The sequence below is a fragment of the Equus asinus genome, chromosome 20 (genome assembly GCF_041296235.1).
Source record: "Equus asinus isolate D_3611 breed Donkey chromosome 20, EquAss-T2T_v2, whole genome shotgun sequence".
Classification (NCBI taxonomy): domain Eukaryota; kingdom Metazoa; phylum Chordata; class Mammalia; order Perissodactyla; family Equidae; genus Equus; species Equus asinus.
The window spans coordinates 37,130,705-37,148,338 of NC_091809.1; the positions used below are offsets into that span (position 1 = coordinate 37,130,705).

Consider the following 17,634-nt stretch of genomic DNA (forward strand, 5'->3'; position numbering starts at 1 on the left):
GCGCACCTAGAAGATGACTGACAAATAATAATGTACAACTTAAATTTCACAAGGTTGTACATAACCTTCATATAACTTCAATAAAACTCATAACTTCAATTAAAAAATTTTTTTAAAAAATGAAATCTCCAATTGAAAAAACAGAGAAAGTGCCACGAACTCTTTCCCTCCAAGTGTTTATGGTCTAATCATGTGTACATAAGTAATTACCGTAAGACATAAAGCAATAAAAGTACAGGAGGAAGAAGGAAAGACTAGCTAGCTAGGGTGATCCAGGGAGGCTTCCTGGAAGAGGAGGCAGGGGAGCCAGGTCTTGAAGAAGAGGTAGGGTCTGGAGAAAGGGCATTCAGGTAAAGGGAACAGTGAAAGCAAAGGCTCAGAGGCAAGAAAGCATAGAGCACAGAAGGGGTAAACAACTCGATTTGTCGTGTGAAGTGGTGTAGAGAGATGTGAAGACAGAAAGGAAGCCTGGGGCCAGCTCAGCAATGAGCACCAGAGCGCTTAACCTTGTTCTGTCTTCCTCTGTCTCACAGGTGGCCCTTCCTGCTGTCCTTCCTGAAAACAGCACCTGGCCCAAAACCTGGAGGTCACAACAGTGCAAAGAACCAAAATCAACAAGATCTGGCGCCAGAGATCAAATGAACTTTCCTCTTTCCCAGAACACCCTGCACCCCTCCCTGCTCCCCACACCCTGGCCCTGGCTGGTTACCACATCCATGTGCGGGGCAGGCCCCAGACACCAGGGCTCCAAGGGGCAAGACAGGGAGAGAAGCCGGCAGCACCAGCCCTGCAGTCTGGGCCACCAGATTCCTCAAGGAGGTAATTTGGGGACCATGAGTCACCCAACCAAATCCCCAAGGGCTCTGACTAAAAAACTGAGAATGAGATTTTCCATATGGTGCCTGGTGTCCAACTGTGTCTCTTCATGCCAACAGTCTCTTCAGGCCACAGATACTCTTCTCGGCCAGAGTTCTAAGAATCTGGGCTCTCTGCCCCAGACCCGCCACGGAGGAGCCTGCTGGGAAGCTCCCAGCAGATGGCGGAACTGTGCCCACCCAGGCCTCAGTTTGCCCACACATCCCTTCTGGACACTCCCTTCTTGTGGCCTGTGTCCAGGATATATACTCTCTCACTACCTCAGGCCCAAGGAGAAGCCAGGAAACAAAATTACTTGAATTTAGGATGTGTTTGTGCACGCCTGCGGGTGTCTTCGGCTATGTGTCACTGTCACAGAACTCCCAAATAATAGTGGCATTTGTTTTAGATGCTATCTACTGACAAATCCCAAACGTGGCACTGACTCACACCTCGCTGCTCCAGGGGCATGGAATGAGGCACAAAGCCTGGGCTGGGTGTTAGCTCACAGGCCACTGAGAGGCAAGAGAAACCTGCTCATTGCTATCAGACATGAACCCAGATTTTCTGCAGGCAGCCAAAGGGCCCCTGGCCCAGAGAAATGATCTGAAAAAAGCTAGAGCAGGGGCTAGTGAGAGTCTCAGGCTGGCCTCCCAGAAGGTGGCCCATCAATCACTCGGGGAGACAGACACCATCCATCTTTCTCTCTAAGGCAGGACAGTAAAATCAAAGCCACAGCTGGAGCTTTGGAGAGCCTTCTCTCCAATCCTGGAGAGACGCAAAGGAAGAGTTCCCTGGTCTGAGAACTTTAGACCAAAGAACCTAACTCATAAGCACTGAAAGGGCATGTGTGTCTCTGTAAACACATACACAGACCCTTGGACATCCAATATGCAAAGACAACCTCTGAAGGAGAGACAAAGAAACGATCTTTTCTGGGGAAACAGTCCCTTCTGGGGAGGGAAAGGGAGGAATGTGGGCTGAGGAACTTACTTTCACTGCACAGTCTCTACTATTTGCATTTTTACCATGTGCGTGTATTAACTAGACGCACAAAAAAAGGTAAATAAAAGAGCATATATAGGTGATCTCTTAAGAGAACTGAGGAAGGGATGTTACAACCTCCAGGGATGCAGCATCCCCAGCAAACATCAGGCACTGGATAAATATTTGTGGAATGAATAGATGGATGGACATATGGACAAAGAGTCTCTTTAATCCTGGACCACGACTGGGGGGAATAAAGATTTACTTCCGGGAGAAGTGGCAGCAGGAGATTGCAGGGTGGCTAGGAAGGCTCCTGAAAGCAAATGCCAGAGCACAGCCCTCCTCAGTCCTCCCCTGTGCAAGGACAAAGAGCAGCCGTCCAGGCCTGGCGTGTCTGCCTGCAGGATATACTGCCTGATTCTAAGTAAGCTGATGATCTCTGTGTTCTGTCACAAGTCAGCCAAGTATGGCACTACTGAGAGACAAGTGCTAATTAAGCAAAGGTTAACAACAATAGCACCTGTAGGCCATCACGGGAAGTCACATTTAAGCTGGCCAGTTCACAACCCCTGAGGGTGAGTCACCTCAGCCTGTGGCTGGGAGCCCAACGGACTTTCTGAAGCCTTTTCTGTTTTTTTTTTTTTTTGAAGAAAGATCAGCCCTGAGCTAACATCCACTGCCAATCCTCCTCTTTTTGCTGAGGAAGACTGGCCCTGAGCTAACGCTGTGCACATCCTCCTCTATTTTATTAATCCTAAGCAAGAAGGTGTGAGACGCCTGCCACAGCATGGCTTGATAAGAGGAGCTAGGTCCGCACCTGGGACTCGAACTGGTGAACCCCGGGCCGCTGAAGCGGTGTGTGCAAACTTAACCACAAAGCCACCAGGCTGGCTCCCTTTTCTGTCTTAAAGGAGACAGAGAGAGGGCAGTTCCACTGGCAGGCCAGACAGGATGCCTGCCAGCACCAGGTCAGAAGGATGACGCACTTCTGCTCTCAGGGCCAGACTTCTGTTCTCAGGGCCATGGGCTCAAGTGTGCTCAGGGCTCTTTGAATGGGGTTGCACAAGTCAATCTTCTGTTGTCCCTGCACAGCTGTCAGACCACCATCCTCCTTCAAATCATAAGCTCTTCAGTCTTGAAGGACCTTGTGAGTCACAAGTTCCTCCTGCCCCACAACCCACCTCCCATGACCCAGTTTGAGACGCAGAACCTCCAGGAGTAGGGCTGCCCAGGGGCACAGACAGGGGGGCTGCAGAGATGCACACAGGCATCGCCCAGAGCTGCCACCAGCATTCCTATTCTGTGGCTTTGTCCCAGCTCCCAAACGTCTCCAGAGCCAGTCCTGGTTCCTCCCTCAAGGCCTGGGCTGGGGGTAAGCTGCAGGCCGGTGTTCTTGTAGCCTCTCTCACTGCACACCCCACACAGGGGAGCTGTCTGCTTTGATATCAGCTGGTTCTAACAAATCATCACTCAGAGCTGCAACTTCTGGAAACACCCTTCAAATTCCCTACCACCCCTCAAACTGTGTTCAGGAACTCCCAAGGCGGCACTCAGTTGCCTGTGTGCCTCTGAGCCAAAATCCTGGCCCAGTACCCCACAGGCCCCCAGGGCCCCATTATGGCAGTGAAGGAATGGCATGGCAGGTCTAGGAACCACCAAACCAAAACCAAGCAAACTGCAGGTAAGCTCAGTTTAGGACCCAAAGGCCTAAAGGGCAGGCTGCAACTGAGAAAGCAAGAGAGAAGGCGTCCACGGAGAGGCGGACCGGGCCAGACTCCAGAACAACGTCTCAGCGTGAGAGTCTTGTGACCGCATGAGGAGCACAGAAACCAGAAGGGCCCACTTGAGAGCACAGTGGCAAATCTGAGCTTGGATTACTCAAAGATTTGAACTGGAGGAGAGGGGGCCTTAATCTACTCCCCGCTTCCTACCCAGCAATCCCATCTGGCTTCTTCGGCCTCATCCTGGCCCCTGTCCTGCTGCAGGCGGAGCCCGGCCTGATTCCAGCATGTAGTGGAATAGCACTTCCTGTCACATGGTGCTCTGCCTGTTCCCATTACTGTCAGGGTATGAGTCCACCCAAAGAGGCCATGTAAGCTGTGACTGGTGATGAGCCGGTGTGGGAGAGTGAGGAAGGGAAGCAAGAAGGTGGAGAGACAGAGAGAAGCTACCAAGGACTGGAGACGGACAGTGTGAGTGCAGACGGCTCCAAGGGAAACCTGCTCCTTAGAGGGTGAGGAGAAGTGAGGAGCACATGGAGGCCAGGAAACAGAGCTGAGAGGCTTGGGTGGAAGCCTGGGCCACTGGAAGACCTCCTCTGTGACTCGGGCTGTGGAGGGGACTCTTCGGGTTGGTCGCCATGGCTCCTGCCTGCCAGTACTTCAGACCATGGGCCTGCCAGGGCGTGCTGGTGTCCAGGGGGACGGAGAGAATGTACACAGTCCACCTGAGGGCTGCAGGTGCTCCTGGAAGTGAGGGTGGCAGCCCAAGCCACTTGGCTAGTTAAGGAACAGCCCAAGTGGTTCTGGATGCAAACACCACCCCATTCTTGCCAGTGGATGGGACGAAAGCCAGGAAGGGCTGTAAGCTGACCCATTAAGGTGTAAACAGGACAGGTATGCACTCTCACCGCAGAGCTCAGGCCTCCCCTTGTTGGTTAATTACAATCTGGTTAGAGAGAGAGACCAACAGGAGAAAGAAGGGCAGGATTGAGGATGGCCAGCAACCTGGAGCAGGGTACTCAGAGACCAGAGGGCCCAGCAAGAAATCTTACCTGCTGTTGGTTCCACTTGAGGTCAGGGATGAGAACAAAGCCGTCAGAGGGATCCGGGTTCTCAAAAACAATCCGGTCAGCTTCTGCTTTCTTGTCGAGAATGTTATACACCCACTGGAAGGAGGGGGAGAAAGGGTTCATGTACCACACACCACCACTGGCAAGCCACCCCAGACTGAGCTAGGTGAGCTCGCTGGCCCCTCAAGGAAGGACAGCCAAGTCATGAAAGGCCACTAAGCTCAGGGGATCTACAATCAGGCTGTCCTGTCCCCAGTGATCTGCTCTTGGGGGCCTAGCACAGCTGAAACTTGACCACCACAGCAGTCCCCACAGGGGCCACGGCAGCTTGGATGGGGCAGCTTTTTAGGCTCTTCCTGGTCAGCACTGAGTACACGCTCTGCTGTAGCCTCACAGGCCTGCTCTGCACCCTCCCCCTCCACTGCCCACAGGACTCGGGAAAAGCTGTCTCTGTGGCACCTTCCCACTTTATTCAGGCCACAGGGGTGTTAGGGGTGGGATCAGCACCTCCGCCTGCCTGAAGCCACAGCATCTCACATGACACAGTCCCCACATGACAGAGCAGAACCGACCCCCACCTGGAGACGGTGATTATGCAGACCTTTCCTGTCAACCCAGGGCTTCTGGCCCTTCCTCACACCCTTTCATCAGCTGCTGTCAACAGTCTTCAGGGGACCTTTCCTAGGGCACTGCGTGGATCCCAAGGACACAGCCTTTCTGAAGAAGCCAGCCTGCAGGGAGGTTAAGATAAGAAGGCCCCTGTTCTCACAGGGCTCAAACCCAAGGACCTCCACTCCTCTCCACTTCCCCAGAGCTCTGAGAGCTCTTTGCAAACTCAACTTCCTTCCAGGTCCATGAATTCTCTCCCCCAATCCGAGAGAGAACCCTGCTGGAGAGCCAGAGACATGGCAGTGGCTGGGATCACACTGCTGCCCCTTCTGCCTCTCAGTTGTGAAGGGCCTCCAAGGTCACTGAGGGGAGCAGATTGGGAGGTCAGGGCACTGACACAACCAGACCAGTATAGGGCTCCTCTGCCCACCCCCACAAGTACTGGCACAAGCAATGTCAGCAAAGGCAGGGGGCAGGGGGCTGGTTTAGCGCCTGCACACTTCATCCCCTGAATTTGGAGGGCTGAGCACAATGCGCTACATCCTCGGCTCTGGGTCAGCATGGCTGAGGTCAAATGCAACGATCTGAGATGGAGAGGGAGGGAGCAGAGGGTACCCGCCTGGAATATCTGGGCCTCCCAGATCCCCTGGTAAGACCCAGAGGTTCGCCACAATGTGGTCCACCCACTCCAAAGGGGCCCTTCCCAAGAAGAGCCTGGCCATACCACTTCCTGGAAGGGTTCCGGACAACACCCAGCAGTGGCTTCCTCATGTAGCGAGGCCAGGGCAATGCACAGCACAGCCCAGCCTGTCGACAAACTCCCACAGAGGCATTTCCTCGCCAACTGGAAATCTCTCTGGGAATGTGCTACTGGAGAAAAAAGCCAGCTAGAATCTGACCTGAAGCATCCCCAAAATAAAAGGCATGGAGAGGGGTGGCAACTCTCCACAGAGAGCCCTGGTGCAGCCACTGTAAGCAGGCCTCCCTGGGGCTCTGTCTTTGCCCACAGATAAGGAGGTCCCACCTCCCAGTGGAAAGCAATGTGTGGCACCAGAGAGAACAGGTGGGCTCTGGAGCCCAACAAGCCTCAGTTTCATTTTCCACCTCCACCGCCAACTAGCCATCACCTTGGGTAAGTGATATCATCTCTCTAAGCCTTGGTTTCCTCCTTTGTAAAGTGGGGCTAATAACATCTATATGTTAGGTTGCAGTGAGGATTGTTTGTGGGAAAACACATGTGAAGCACTCAGCACAGAGCAAGCACCCCACAAGCAGAGGAAGGTGCTTGGAAAGCTCCACCACCAGGTCACGTTGGGCTGGTGCCTCGTGAAGACAACAGGCTGGTTTGCTGGAGTCTACAGGAGGGACTGGGCAAGGGAAAAAGGAGAAAAAGGAGGAGAGAAAAGGGGGTGGTGCCAAATAAAGGGCAAGGGAGAACCAAGCACGAAGCTGCAGGGGCAAGCGACCACGAAGGCGTGATGGTGATGAGTCCAGCACTGCTCTAAGTACCCAAAGGGATTAACACTCCTGACAAACTGTTAGTACCCTCATTCTGCAGATAAGGAGAAAGCAGGCACGAGGAAGTGCACACAATTCCAACCTGGAGTCTGGCCCCAGATCACATGCTCCAGGCCACATGGGAAGGCCCCTGGGAGGGCAGGAAGGACCTGAATGTACATGAAGTCTCAGGCCAGAAGTCTAGATAAGGGAGGCAGGAGAACAAGGGAACAAAACAAATCATAGGGAGTTATGTAATGTAGAGTGACAGCATCTGAAAGCAAGCCTGGGGGACTTGACCAGCCCCACTGATAACGGAGCTGTGGGTGGGCACTGACAGCTCTGCAACACACCTGGCACGACCTCCTTGCAATAGGTGACACTAGCAATTCCCTCTGCACCCCCTTGCCTTCTTTTGGAATCTCTCTCCCTCTTCACTCTCCTTCTGCTTTGCTGCTCACCTGCCTGCTGGCCCTCTCCTCTGGCCACGCTTTACCTGCCCATGCTTTCCAGGTGTCCTAGCACTGCACTCTCCCAGCCTGTTCCCCGAAGCGCTCCCTGTGTATGTGTAATGCTACCACCCCACACCTACACTGTGCTGGAAACAACACCGGCATGTGATACACGGCATGTCTGTAAATTTCCACTGGGACATTAGGACGGGGCTGGTGTTAGCTGTATTTTTCAGACAAGGCAACTGGGTCTCAGAAGTGAAGGACAATGTCACACTGCTCTGACACAGCAGAATGGGGATCCAAACTCTAGGCTGACGCTGAAGCCTTGATTTGATGACTCACAAATCGACATTTTTAGCTTGATGATCTCTAATGCTCCTGATCCAGATATCCACTGCATTTTTCACTGAGAAATTACAAGCACCTCAAATCTGAGGAGCCAAACAGGGCAGCGGGCTAAGGCTAAGCCAGGCCTCCTGGCTGTGAAGCCCATCTCCAAGGGGCTATTGTGAAGAGTCAGTGGGCGATGCTCGTCAAATGCTTCGGGCAGTTTCTGCTCCTAGTGATCGCTAAGTCCCAAACGGAACTCACTGTCTTCCACATCAACCCTCTTGGCTGTCCACATCCCCCGTCCTGGTTAATGACCCTACTATCCATCTACTCATCGCCCAAGCTGGACTTGGAGTCATCCCAGACTCTCCTCACCTCCAAACGCACCAGTTTCTGAGCCCTACCTCTTAAGTCCCTTCCCCACTGCTTCTGCCTTGGTTCAGTCCTCCAGCTTCCCCTAACCACACTCCAACCTATTCTTTAAATATAATAACATCACCCACATTCTTAAAACTGTGTATAGGACCCTCAATGCAATCGTTCTCAAATCTGATGATCATTAGACATAGGGAGATTTTTTTTTTAAATGCAGATGTCCCAGCTTTCCCCTGAACATTCTGACTCAGCAGAGATGGAGTAGGGCTCCATGCTGACTATTTTTAAAAATCCTACCAGGCAATCCCGATGATCAGCAGGGTTTGGGAACTCCTGGTCTCCTGGACAAAGTGCACATGCCTCCTCCTGGCCCCTGCCTGCCTTCTCCTGTCGATCCTCCAGCTCCCCAAATGCATCAAATGATTCCAGCCCTCTGTGCCTCTGTACTTGCTCCTCCCTCTACCTGGAATGCCCTTTTCTGCCTTATCATCCGGTAAACTTCTATTTGTCCCTTAAGACCCAGCTGGAAGATCCCCTCCTCTGTGAAGCCCGCCACTGTCTGAGCTGATCACTCACTCCCTCTTTGTGTCACCAGTGTACCTCATATATAGACACAAAAGTGTCTCATTGCAATTGTCAGCCTACATGTCCATCTTCCCTACAAGACTATGGGGCATCATCAGCGTTTATCTTGGCAACCCTCCAGAGCCTAGCACAGGGCCTGGTACACAGCAGACGCTCAATAAATATAATGACTGTTACCAGTTAAGCTGAGGGTTTGTAAACTTGCTAGAAACAGCTAGGAAAGAGTATCTGAATGCTCATGTCAAACAGAAGTTGGTAGAGCACTGAGGTTTTTGTTGTATTATTTTCCCAGAGGAACTGTATAATGGTGTATAAGAAGGTATATACATTACACGGCTCACACTAACTGTATCAAGGGCTTCCTCTTTTGAATCTCATATATATGCAACCAGTGCAGCAGAATGTGTATTCCAGAGCTCTCCAAGATCCTGAACAGCAGAACCTGTCTAGGAAGATGGAAACATATTTCCTTTCTACTTAGAAGACAGAGCAAGTGCTGGGACTTCTTAAAAAAAAAAAATCAAGCCAGTTTGAGCTGGAGGAGCCTTGTGCAAATACTGCACAGGGGACCGTGACTGGTAGCCAGGTTAGGTCTTCCCCAATGGGAAAGAGGGCTATCGGCACAGGCCTCCCATGGGCCGTGTCAACCTCCCCTTCCTTACTCCTCCCAAGTACAATTCACTCTGCAGTGCCCCTTACGCCAGAACACCCACCCTTCTCCTGGGTCTGGGAGAAATGGCCGTTTCCCATATTAGGAAACTACACTACCGTAACCTGAACCTTGGCAAGAGTAAGTGAGAAATACTCAAAGAGAACAAGAAAGAGTGGTACAGAGTTGGAGACACTGAAAGCCAGTGAGTGAGCAAGGAAACGACCCATCCATCGTATTTAACTCTGAGCACTCACCCGGGGCCAATTCCAGGCAGAAGCTCTGGTTGGTGCCGGGCGTAGACCCTAGGAGTTGGGATCTCTTAGCTAAATGGCCTTACATCTGGCCCAGCAGCTGAAGACACTCAGAAGAAGCTGCCAACTTAGGAATATAGCCCCTAGGAGAAGAGGCCCAGCACCAAGACCCAAGACAATAGGGTCCCGCCCTCTATGGAATGAATGCAAGCGGTACCGGGTGAGGGAAAGGTACCGGGTGAGGGAAGGTTTTTCACGCTGGGACTCGACTCCTGGAGGCTGGTTTGCTGCAGGCGAAACCAGGAATGAGAGCGTGAACTGGGGCGGGCCTAAGCCTACTCATTCACAGACCCCTGGGCAGGGCACAGCCATTCTAAGACTGTATAGGGGCTATACTGTAGAGTAGATACAAATTCTTCCAACAAACTGGGCTGCTTTGAGATTCCCAGAGAGCCTCAATGCGTGCCCCAGACCAGAGTGAACTCTCTTATCAACGAAGCCTTCTCTGACCATCCTCTATCAGACAGTGACCACCTCACCCCAGGCCTTCTACACCACTTATTCGGTTTATGCTTCTCTACAGCCCTCATGATCTCACATCTCGTGTACTTATATATTGTGTGCTGTCTGACTTGTGCAAAAGGAGGTAAGCCCCATGAAGGCAGGGAGTCCACTGTGCTCTCTGTGTATCCCACGGCCTGTGGAACAGTGCTGGCCCCTGGACAGATGCTTGAGAAACATACACTGGCCACGGGGACAGCACTCCATGTCTGACCTCTCTGGGCCAGTCCAAGACACGGTGGCCAGTCACCTGGATGCTGAGGCTCTGGGACTCCAGGTGGGGTAAGGTGATGTTCTTGTAATCGCCTCCTGTTTCTCGGACCAGGCGGAGGTCCTGGCGCAGGTACTTCTGCAGGTGCTTCTCTGTGGCAGGGTAAACCACGGTTGTCTTTACATCTGCAATGACACAACACGGGCCGGGACTGCAAAGTTAGGCCCAGCTCTGCACAGTCCCATCACACGGGGGTCACCACAGGTACCACAGAAGTGAGAGGACCCCCGCCCTGCCTCTGCTGCCCTAACGAAGGGAGCCAAAGGCTAAGAGGTTACAGTCACTCATGATCTGTGCCCCCGAGGTGCCTCGTGCCATTAAATTCATGACATGAGTCACACTCAGAATCCGGAGAACACAAGGTTTTCACTGATGGGTCACTGGGCCCCTCATCACCCTAACTCTAGCCCTTTTCCCCGAGTTCCAGGCACAGGAATGAAATTTTTGACTCTTCTCACATACCACATTTCTAGCTATGTTGCTTTCTGGACCCAAAGCTGGAAACCCAGTTTAAAGCCCAGTAGCCTCCCTTAATGAACAGCAGCACAGCCCAGCAGCCAAAGACACGGGCCCAGAGCCCAGCCGTGTGAGCGTAAGTCCAGGCCCACCTGTCCCTTCCTCACCCCAAGTGAGACCCTGACCCCATTCCAGTTATTTCACCTCTCCATGCCCCTATTTCCCCATCTGTCATAGGATAATAATAGCCCCTCTGTCATAGGGTTGGGAGGATTAAGCAAGTTAATACCTGTGAAGCACTGAGAACAATGTGTGACACATGGTAAATACTACGTAAGTGCTGGCTATTTTAAAGCCAGGGTTTCTCAACCTTGGCACCATTAACACTTTGGCCTAGATAATACTTTGTTGTGGGGGCCATCCTGTGCACTGCAGCATCACAGGCTTCTACCAGGACACTAATAAGATCCTTTCTCTAGTTGTGACAACCAAAAATGTCTCCAGACATTGCCAGATGTTCCCTGGGGTATAAAATTGCCCCAGGCTGAGAACCACTGTTTTCATCAGAAGGAAATCTTGTACTTTCCTTAAACAGACTCTAGGCTAGAGGCCTAGTCCAAAACCACCTGGTTTTGGTGAAGTCCTTTTCCCCGTCTCTAACAACAACTGCTACAACTGTTATCAGGACCCTAACATCCATATATAGCACTTCAACATCGATCTAAAGGGCTGGAAAGGTTAACGGTATTTTAAAATCAGCTGAGACGTTTCTCAAAAGACCCAAGTCCTCCCTGACTCCCTGACTCTAGAGTCAGATATGCTCTCCCAGGGAAACCCACGAGAGCAGCCTTGCAGGAGCATTTCCACACTCCAGGAAATTCTCATACTCACCCACGTACCTCAAGACCCAGCTAAGGACCACCAACCTCTACTTTCAGACCTGGTCTGAGGACCTAGGTGATTTTAATCCTCATGTCACAGGTAAGTGAAAAGGGTTGCAGGGACTTGAGACTTGTCCAACATGCCACTGAGACGTGGCAGAGGCAAGACAGGAACCGAGGTCTTCTCACCCTAAAGTCAATGCTCTTTCAACACCTGCCTAAAGGCCCAGTCTCATCTTCCAACAGCCTGGGAAGATGTCCAAAGGGGCTGTACTGAGCACGTGACTTCTGGTGAGGACCACAGGCCTCTGGTCCATCAGCTCTGGAGGCAAAGCAGCATGGCATGAAGACACAGGCTCTGGACCCAAGCTGATGTGTGACTCTCCCCTTACTGGCTGTGTGACCTTGGGCATGTTATTTAACCTATCAGTCTGAGGTTCCTCGTCTGTTAAAAGGTAGTCAAAATTCGCCCCAAAGAGTTGTTGCTAACGTTAAACAACACACATCACCTCGTCCACTGGAGGCGTTAAGTAAATATCAGCCCACTTCCTGTGACTCTCTGGATCTGACCCCGACAGAGAGACCGCAGCCTCCAACAACCCTCTGGGCAGCAGCAAAAGCAGTCTCTCACTTCTCACTTCCACCACTCTCTGACAGCCCAGGCTCACAGGCCAGAGGCCAGAGGTCAGCACACCAAGATCTCAAGCAGCAAGACAGTGCCTGAAATCAACTGAAGGGCACTGCCTTGGCCCTTGCAGTGGGCTCCAGGAAAGTCCCACGACATGTGCCGTGTAGCCTGGTGGGGAAGAACAGAGATTCTGGCACCGATCAACCTGGGGTCAAATCCTGGCTCTGCACTTAATAGCTCTGTAACCTTGGGCAGGTGATCTACCTTACAGGGCTGTAGTGAGAAGTCAGTGAGCAGTGGATGGGAGGCATTTAGAAAGTGCCCCCCACACAGAAGTGCTCCTCCAAAGTTGGCTCTTATTCTTGTTGTGCCATTGTTACTTCAGCTGCCTGGGCTGGGCAGTGGGAGGAAAGCTGTGAGCAACGGAGCTCCCTTGGCGTGGGGAAGATGGGCTGGGGACAAAGGCAGAACTGATGTTGGAGAAGAGCCTAGCCCTGTTAGCAACGGACACACAGCACTGGGCTCACAGCCTGGGGCTCCCTTGCTGTTCCAGATTAGAGAGCTGCTGGGCCTGCCAAGTCTTGTCAAAGACTGCCCCAGCAACCCAGGGTGCTGAGGAAACAGGTACCTCGCCAGGTCAGCCCCCTCCTGCCTTCCCCCTCAGCCGCAGGGAAAAAATAAAAAGGTATTTTCCCACTGCAAACTTCCTGCTGTCCTTCTTCCTTTCCTGAGAAACTCCTGCCTGGATGCAAAAACCCCACTGCAGCACTGAGGGGCCCCTCAGAGCCATTCACTCCTGGGGGCCCGGCCTTGGTCAGACCAGAAGGGCTGCCCCTCATATGCTGGTGTCAGGGGTAGGGGCTGGCTGGGCTCCGTGCCCTCCTGACAGGCTGGACCACTTCACTGGCTTGCCATCGTGGTCTACATGGCCCTCCGTTGTCATGCCCCAACCCCCGTCTCCAACTTCATTTACCGCCGTGCTCCCCCTTGAGGTCTCTGCTCCAGCCACGCAGACCTCCTTACACTCGCACTCACTCACATTAAGCCCACACCAGCTGCTCCTATTCCTGAGGAGCCTCCCACCTGAGTCGTGCTTGCTCCCTTGTACCACCCACGTCTCTGCCAAGAGGTCAGCTCTCGAGCTTGCAGACAGTCCCAGCTAAAGAAGCGCCCTCATCTCATCAGCCTATCTCCTTCTGGCTGCTTTCTCTTCACCTGTGACTGCCTAACAATAGAGAAGAGTTACTGGCTGATTCTCCCACTGGAACGTACCTTCTAGGAGGACAGGCACTTTGTCTATCTTTTTTTATTTGTCATTTTATCCCCAGCACTTGGCCTATAATAAGCACTCAACAAATACTTACTGAGCAAATGTTTAAATGAATCTAGCCTTTTCAGACTTTAAACCCAGGAAGAACATTTTTGTCCCAAATGGAATAGAGCCTCTCTGCTAAAAATCAATATATTTCCAGGGCCGGCCCCAGGGCCGAGTGGTTAAGTTTGTGTGCTCCGCTTCAGCGGCCCAGGGTTTTGCCGGTTCAGATCCTGGTCACGGACCCAGCAACACTCATCAGACCATGCTGAGGCGGTGTCCCACACAGCAGAGCCAGAAGGACCTGCAAATAGAATATATCACTATGTATTAGGGGACTTTGGGGAGAAAAAGAAGAAGAAGAAAAAAAGATTGGCAACAGATGTTAGCTCAGGTGCCAATCTTTAAAAAAAAAAAAATCAATCATTTCCCAGTGCTAAGTTTCTCATCGGTAGCCAACAGTGAACTCTGGTGCTTATCTAAATGACCTGCAACTGAACTTCACGAGGACCGTGGCCAACGCCCCACAAATGCTCAAACCATTGGGTGAAAATATGGTGGGAAACAGGCATGCAAAGACTCAAAAATATCTCCCCACAGATTACTTATTAATCACAAAGGGAAAACATCAAGTGATCAGAGTTAACATCACTTCTAATGGGACAAACTGACATCATGTGCCTCCTGAGGGATGTGCTGTGGCATTCTGGCCAAAAATGCATAACCTGAATCCAATCACGAGGAAATGTTAGCAAAACCAAATCCAGGGACATTCCACAAAACAAGAGTCTTCATGACTCTTAAAAAGTGTCAGTTAGGAAAGACAAAGAAAGGACAAGGGACTGCTCCAGGTTAAAGGACACCAGGGTCTGGACAGGATCCTGGACAGGGGAGAGGAGTACTGCTTGAAAGAGGGCACTGAAACAAATGGTAAACTTTAACAATGGTCTCTACGTTACATGATAGTTTTGTATAAATGTGAAATTTCCTAAAATTGGTCATTTTACCCTGGTTCCTAGGAGAGACACACTGAAGTGCTTAGCAATGAAGGGTTATGATGCCTGCAACTTTTCAATAATAGCAACAAAATATGTATATGTGAACAGAGAAAAAGCACATGTGGCAAAATGTTAACAACAGGTGAAGGGCTTTTATTAGGGAGTTCTTTGTACTGTTACAACTTTTCTGGAGGACTGAAATTTTTTTTTTCCAAAATAAAAAGCTACAAAAAGGTGTCCATGTCCTCAGCGCACATTGCCAACAGGTATGTTAGGCAGTGTTCTAAACCCTACAGGTCTATTAACTCATTCACGCCTCACAACCAATGTGAGGCGGGTATTATTATAATCCCCATTTCACACACAAAGAAATGGTGGCGCCCCGGTCCCACAGCTCCACCTGGCTCAGGGCTGGGCTTCAGCCTCAGCACCAGTGACAGCAGATGAGGCTTGACGGCCCGTCTGGTGCCCTCTCTGCCAACGCCCGTTTAGCAAGTTGACTTCAGGGGGCCACTTGCCGAGGGTAAGCAGTACCTGGCACCCCGCCCCCCCCACAGAAGCATTTCCCTGTGACTAGAGAAGCAACGAGGAATCGCCCAACTCTACTCTCCTGCTGGCATTCTGTAAACCAGCTCCACACAGTCCCAAACCCCTCCAAATCCAGCCAGTGTCTTCCTCTGACTCTCTCCAGCAGGTGCCCTGTGCAGGCCTGTGCCCTGGGAGCTCGGGCACTATCATCCTGGGGACCTCCTTCTCCCTCTCTCTTGTGCTGGGCCCCTTGTTTCCCAGATCCATTATCTTTGTCTTCCACGTTCATGCCCTTATTTTGCTAAAGCAGTGGTTCTCAAACTCTTGTGTGCATCAGAACCACCTGACTCAGGACATCTGCAGTGAGGCCTGAGAATTTGCATTTCTAACAAGTTCCCAGATGCAGCTGCTACCTCTGGTCTGGGGATCATACATCAAGAAACACAGTGCTAAAGCACAAACTCAAGTTGCTTCCAGAGATATGGTGCAAGGGAGATAAATTTAGAGACCTGGAACATCTGAAAATGTCTTTATTCTACTGTCACAATTAAGAGTTTGGCTAAAGAATTTAAAGATAGAAAGCAATGACCCTCAAGATCTGCAAGCATTGCTCTATGTTCTTCTAGATTGCAATACTGCTGTCGAGAAGTCTAGGGTCAATCTGATCCCCAATGCTTTGTACTGACCTGTTTTTTCCTCGCTGTCCCCAATCTCCTGATCGTGCTGATGGGACTCGGAGAAGGTTTATTTTCATCCACGGAGCTGGGTAATTGTTGGGCGCTTCCAATCTTGAAAATCACCTTCTTCAGTCCTGGGAAACTGTCTTATTTCTTTGATCATTTTCTTCCCCATTTTCTCTGCCCCTTCTTTCTGCAACACCTATTTGGATATTTAACTTCTTTGATTCATCTTCCAGTTTTCTTTTCTCTCGCATTTTCCATCTCTACGTCTTTTTGCTCTACTTTGAAGAAAGTTTTCTTCAACTTCATCTTCTACTCTTCTAGTGAATTTTTCACTTCTGCTATATTTTTAATTTCCAAGAGCTTTTAAAAAAACTCCTTATTGACAGTTATCTTGTTCTTTATCTTATCATTTGGTAACATAATTCCTGAGATTAAGACAGTTTTTGAAAATTTCCTTTCCTTATTTAGTTTCTCTCTCCTCCAAGTTTCTTTCTTTTTCAACTAAGGCTTTGCTCAAAGTCTGGATTTCCTGGCCTTTCCACTCACTCATTTCAGAGCAAAGCACTGAAAAGCTGATGGGAAGCTCCGTGGGCATAGGTGTGTTTACCTGGAGCTTCATTTTATGACAATAAGGCTATTCCTCTGCATATTAACCTCCAAGAATTTAGGTCTTTTCTCTTGGGCTGGTCAGATTGTCCACAGATGACTCATCCAGATTCACACATGGAGGTGCAAGCCTGGTTGACTGCATTCTGAGTGATGAGAAGAGAAGCAGCTGTGGGCGGGGAGGGGGCTGGCACATGGGGTCATCTCAACATTGACTATGTGAACTTCCACTTAACCCCTCTACGTTTCAGTACCAGACCCCACCCTCAACTGCACCGAGAACCTCTACCCTCTGTTTTAACCTCTCCAAAGACTCCGTCTCTGAAAGGAGCAATTACCAGTTCCGTGAGGTGGGAAAGGGGCTGGTAGTGACTGCTGCTCAGATTTCTGCCTGTGCTCCGGTCTCACTCTCTCAGATCTGCTCAGTCAGTTCTCCTCCTCCTCCTCCCTTCACTTACTAGGTTTGTCTCCTCTCCCTTCCTCTAGTCTTTACGGGATAAGTTTTTAAAATGCAATTCCCTTAATGTCATTTTTAGCGAGGGTTTTACAGGAAGCAGGTGGGCAAACTGCCCCCTTTTAACTGGAAGCCCATGTCCTTCTCCTTCTGTCTCCCCTGCAATGCTTTACTTCTCTTCTTAGCTGTTTATTGCCACTTGACCTATTTATTTGCTATTCATGGTCCATCTCCTCCCACTGGACATAAGCTCCCTGAGAGCAAAGACTTCGTTTTTGTACGCTGTGTGCGTAATGCCTAAAGTAGCACTGGACACATATTAGGCTCAGAATACAGCCTATACAGCAGAATATATATCATGCCGTTTATTTTTAAAAGAGTGCGTGCGTGCGCAACTGCATACACGTAAGCATACACAGAAAAGCCTGAAATTCAGGACATATTCCAAGATGCTAAGAGGTATCTCTGGATGGTGGAGTTACACATAATTATATCATATATATATTTTTTTGAGGAAGATTAGCCCTGAGCTAACTGCTGCCAATCCTCCTCTTTTTGCTGTGGAAGACTGGCCCTGAGCTAACGTCCATGCTCATCTTCCTCTACTTTATATGTAGGACACCTACCACAGCATGGCTTGCCAAGTGGTGCCACGTCCGCACCCAGGATCTGAACCGGCAAACTCTGGGCCTCCAAAGTGGAAGGTGCACACTTAACCACTGCACCACTGGGCCGGCCCCTAATTTTTTAAATTAGTTTTTTTGAGGGCCAGCCCCATGGCTGAGTGGTTAAGTTCACACGCTCCACTTCAGCAGCCCAGGGTTTCACCGGATTGGATCCTGGGCGCGGACATGCCACTGCTCATTAGG

General features: G+C 50.7%; 1 protein-coding gene across 2 annotated transcripts in view; it reads right to left on the bottom strand.

Moving 5' to 3' along the window:
- Window positions 1–17,634, bottom strand: part of DCPS (decapping enzyme, scavenger) — a 42,637-nt gene that overhangs the window by 2,759 nt on the left and 22,244 nt on the right. For both annotated transcript variants that reach the window (XM_014845419.3, XM_014845420.3), the window contains exons 3-4: window positions 10,199–10,344; window positions 4,616–4,729 (exon numbers count right to left, since the gene is read on the bottom strand). In XM_014845419.3, the coding sequence (XP_014700905.1) occupies window positions 4,616–4,729; window positions 10,199–10,344 (260 nt within the window). The remainder of the gene's footprint in view (window positions 1–4,615; window positions 4,730–10,198; window positions 10,345–17,634) is intronic.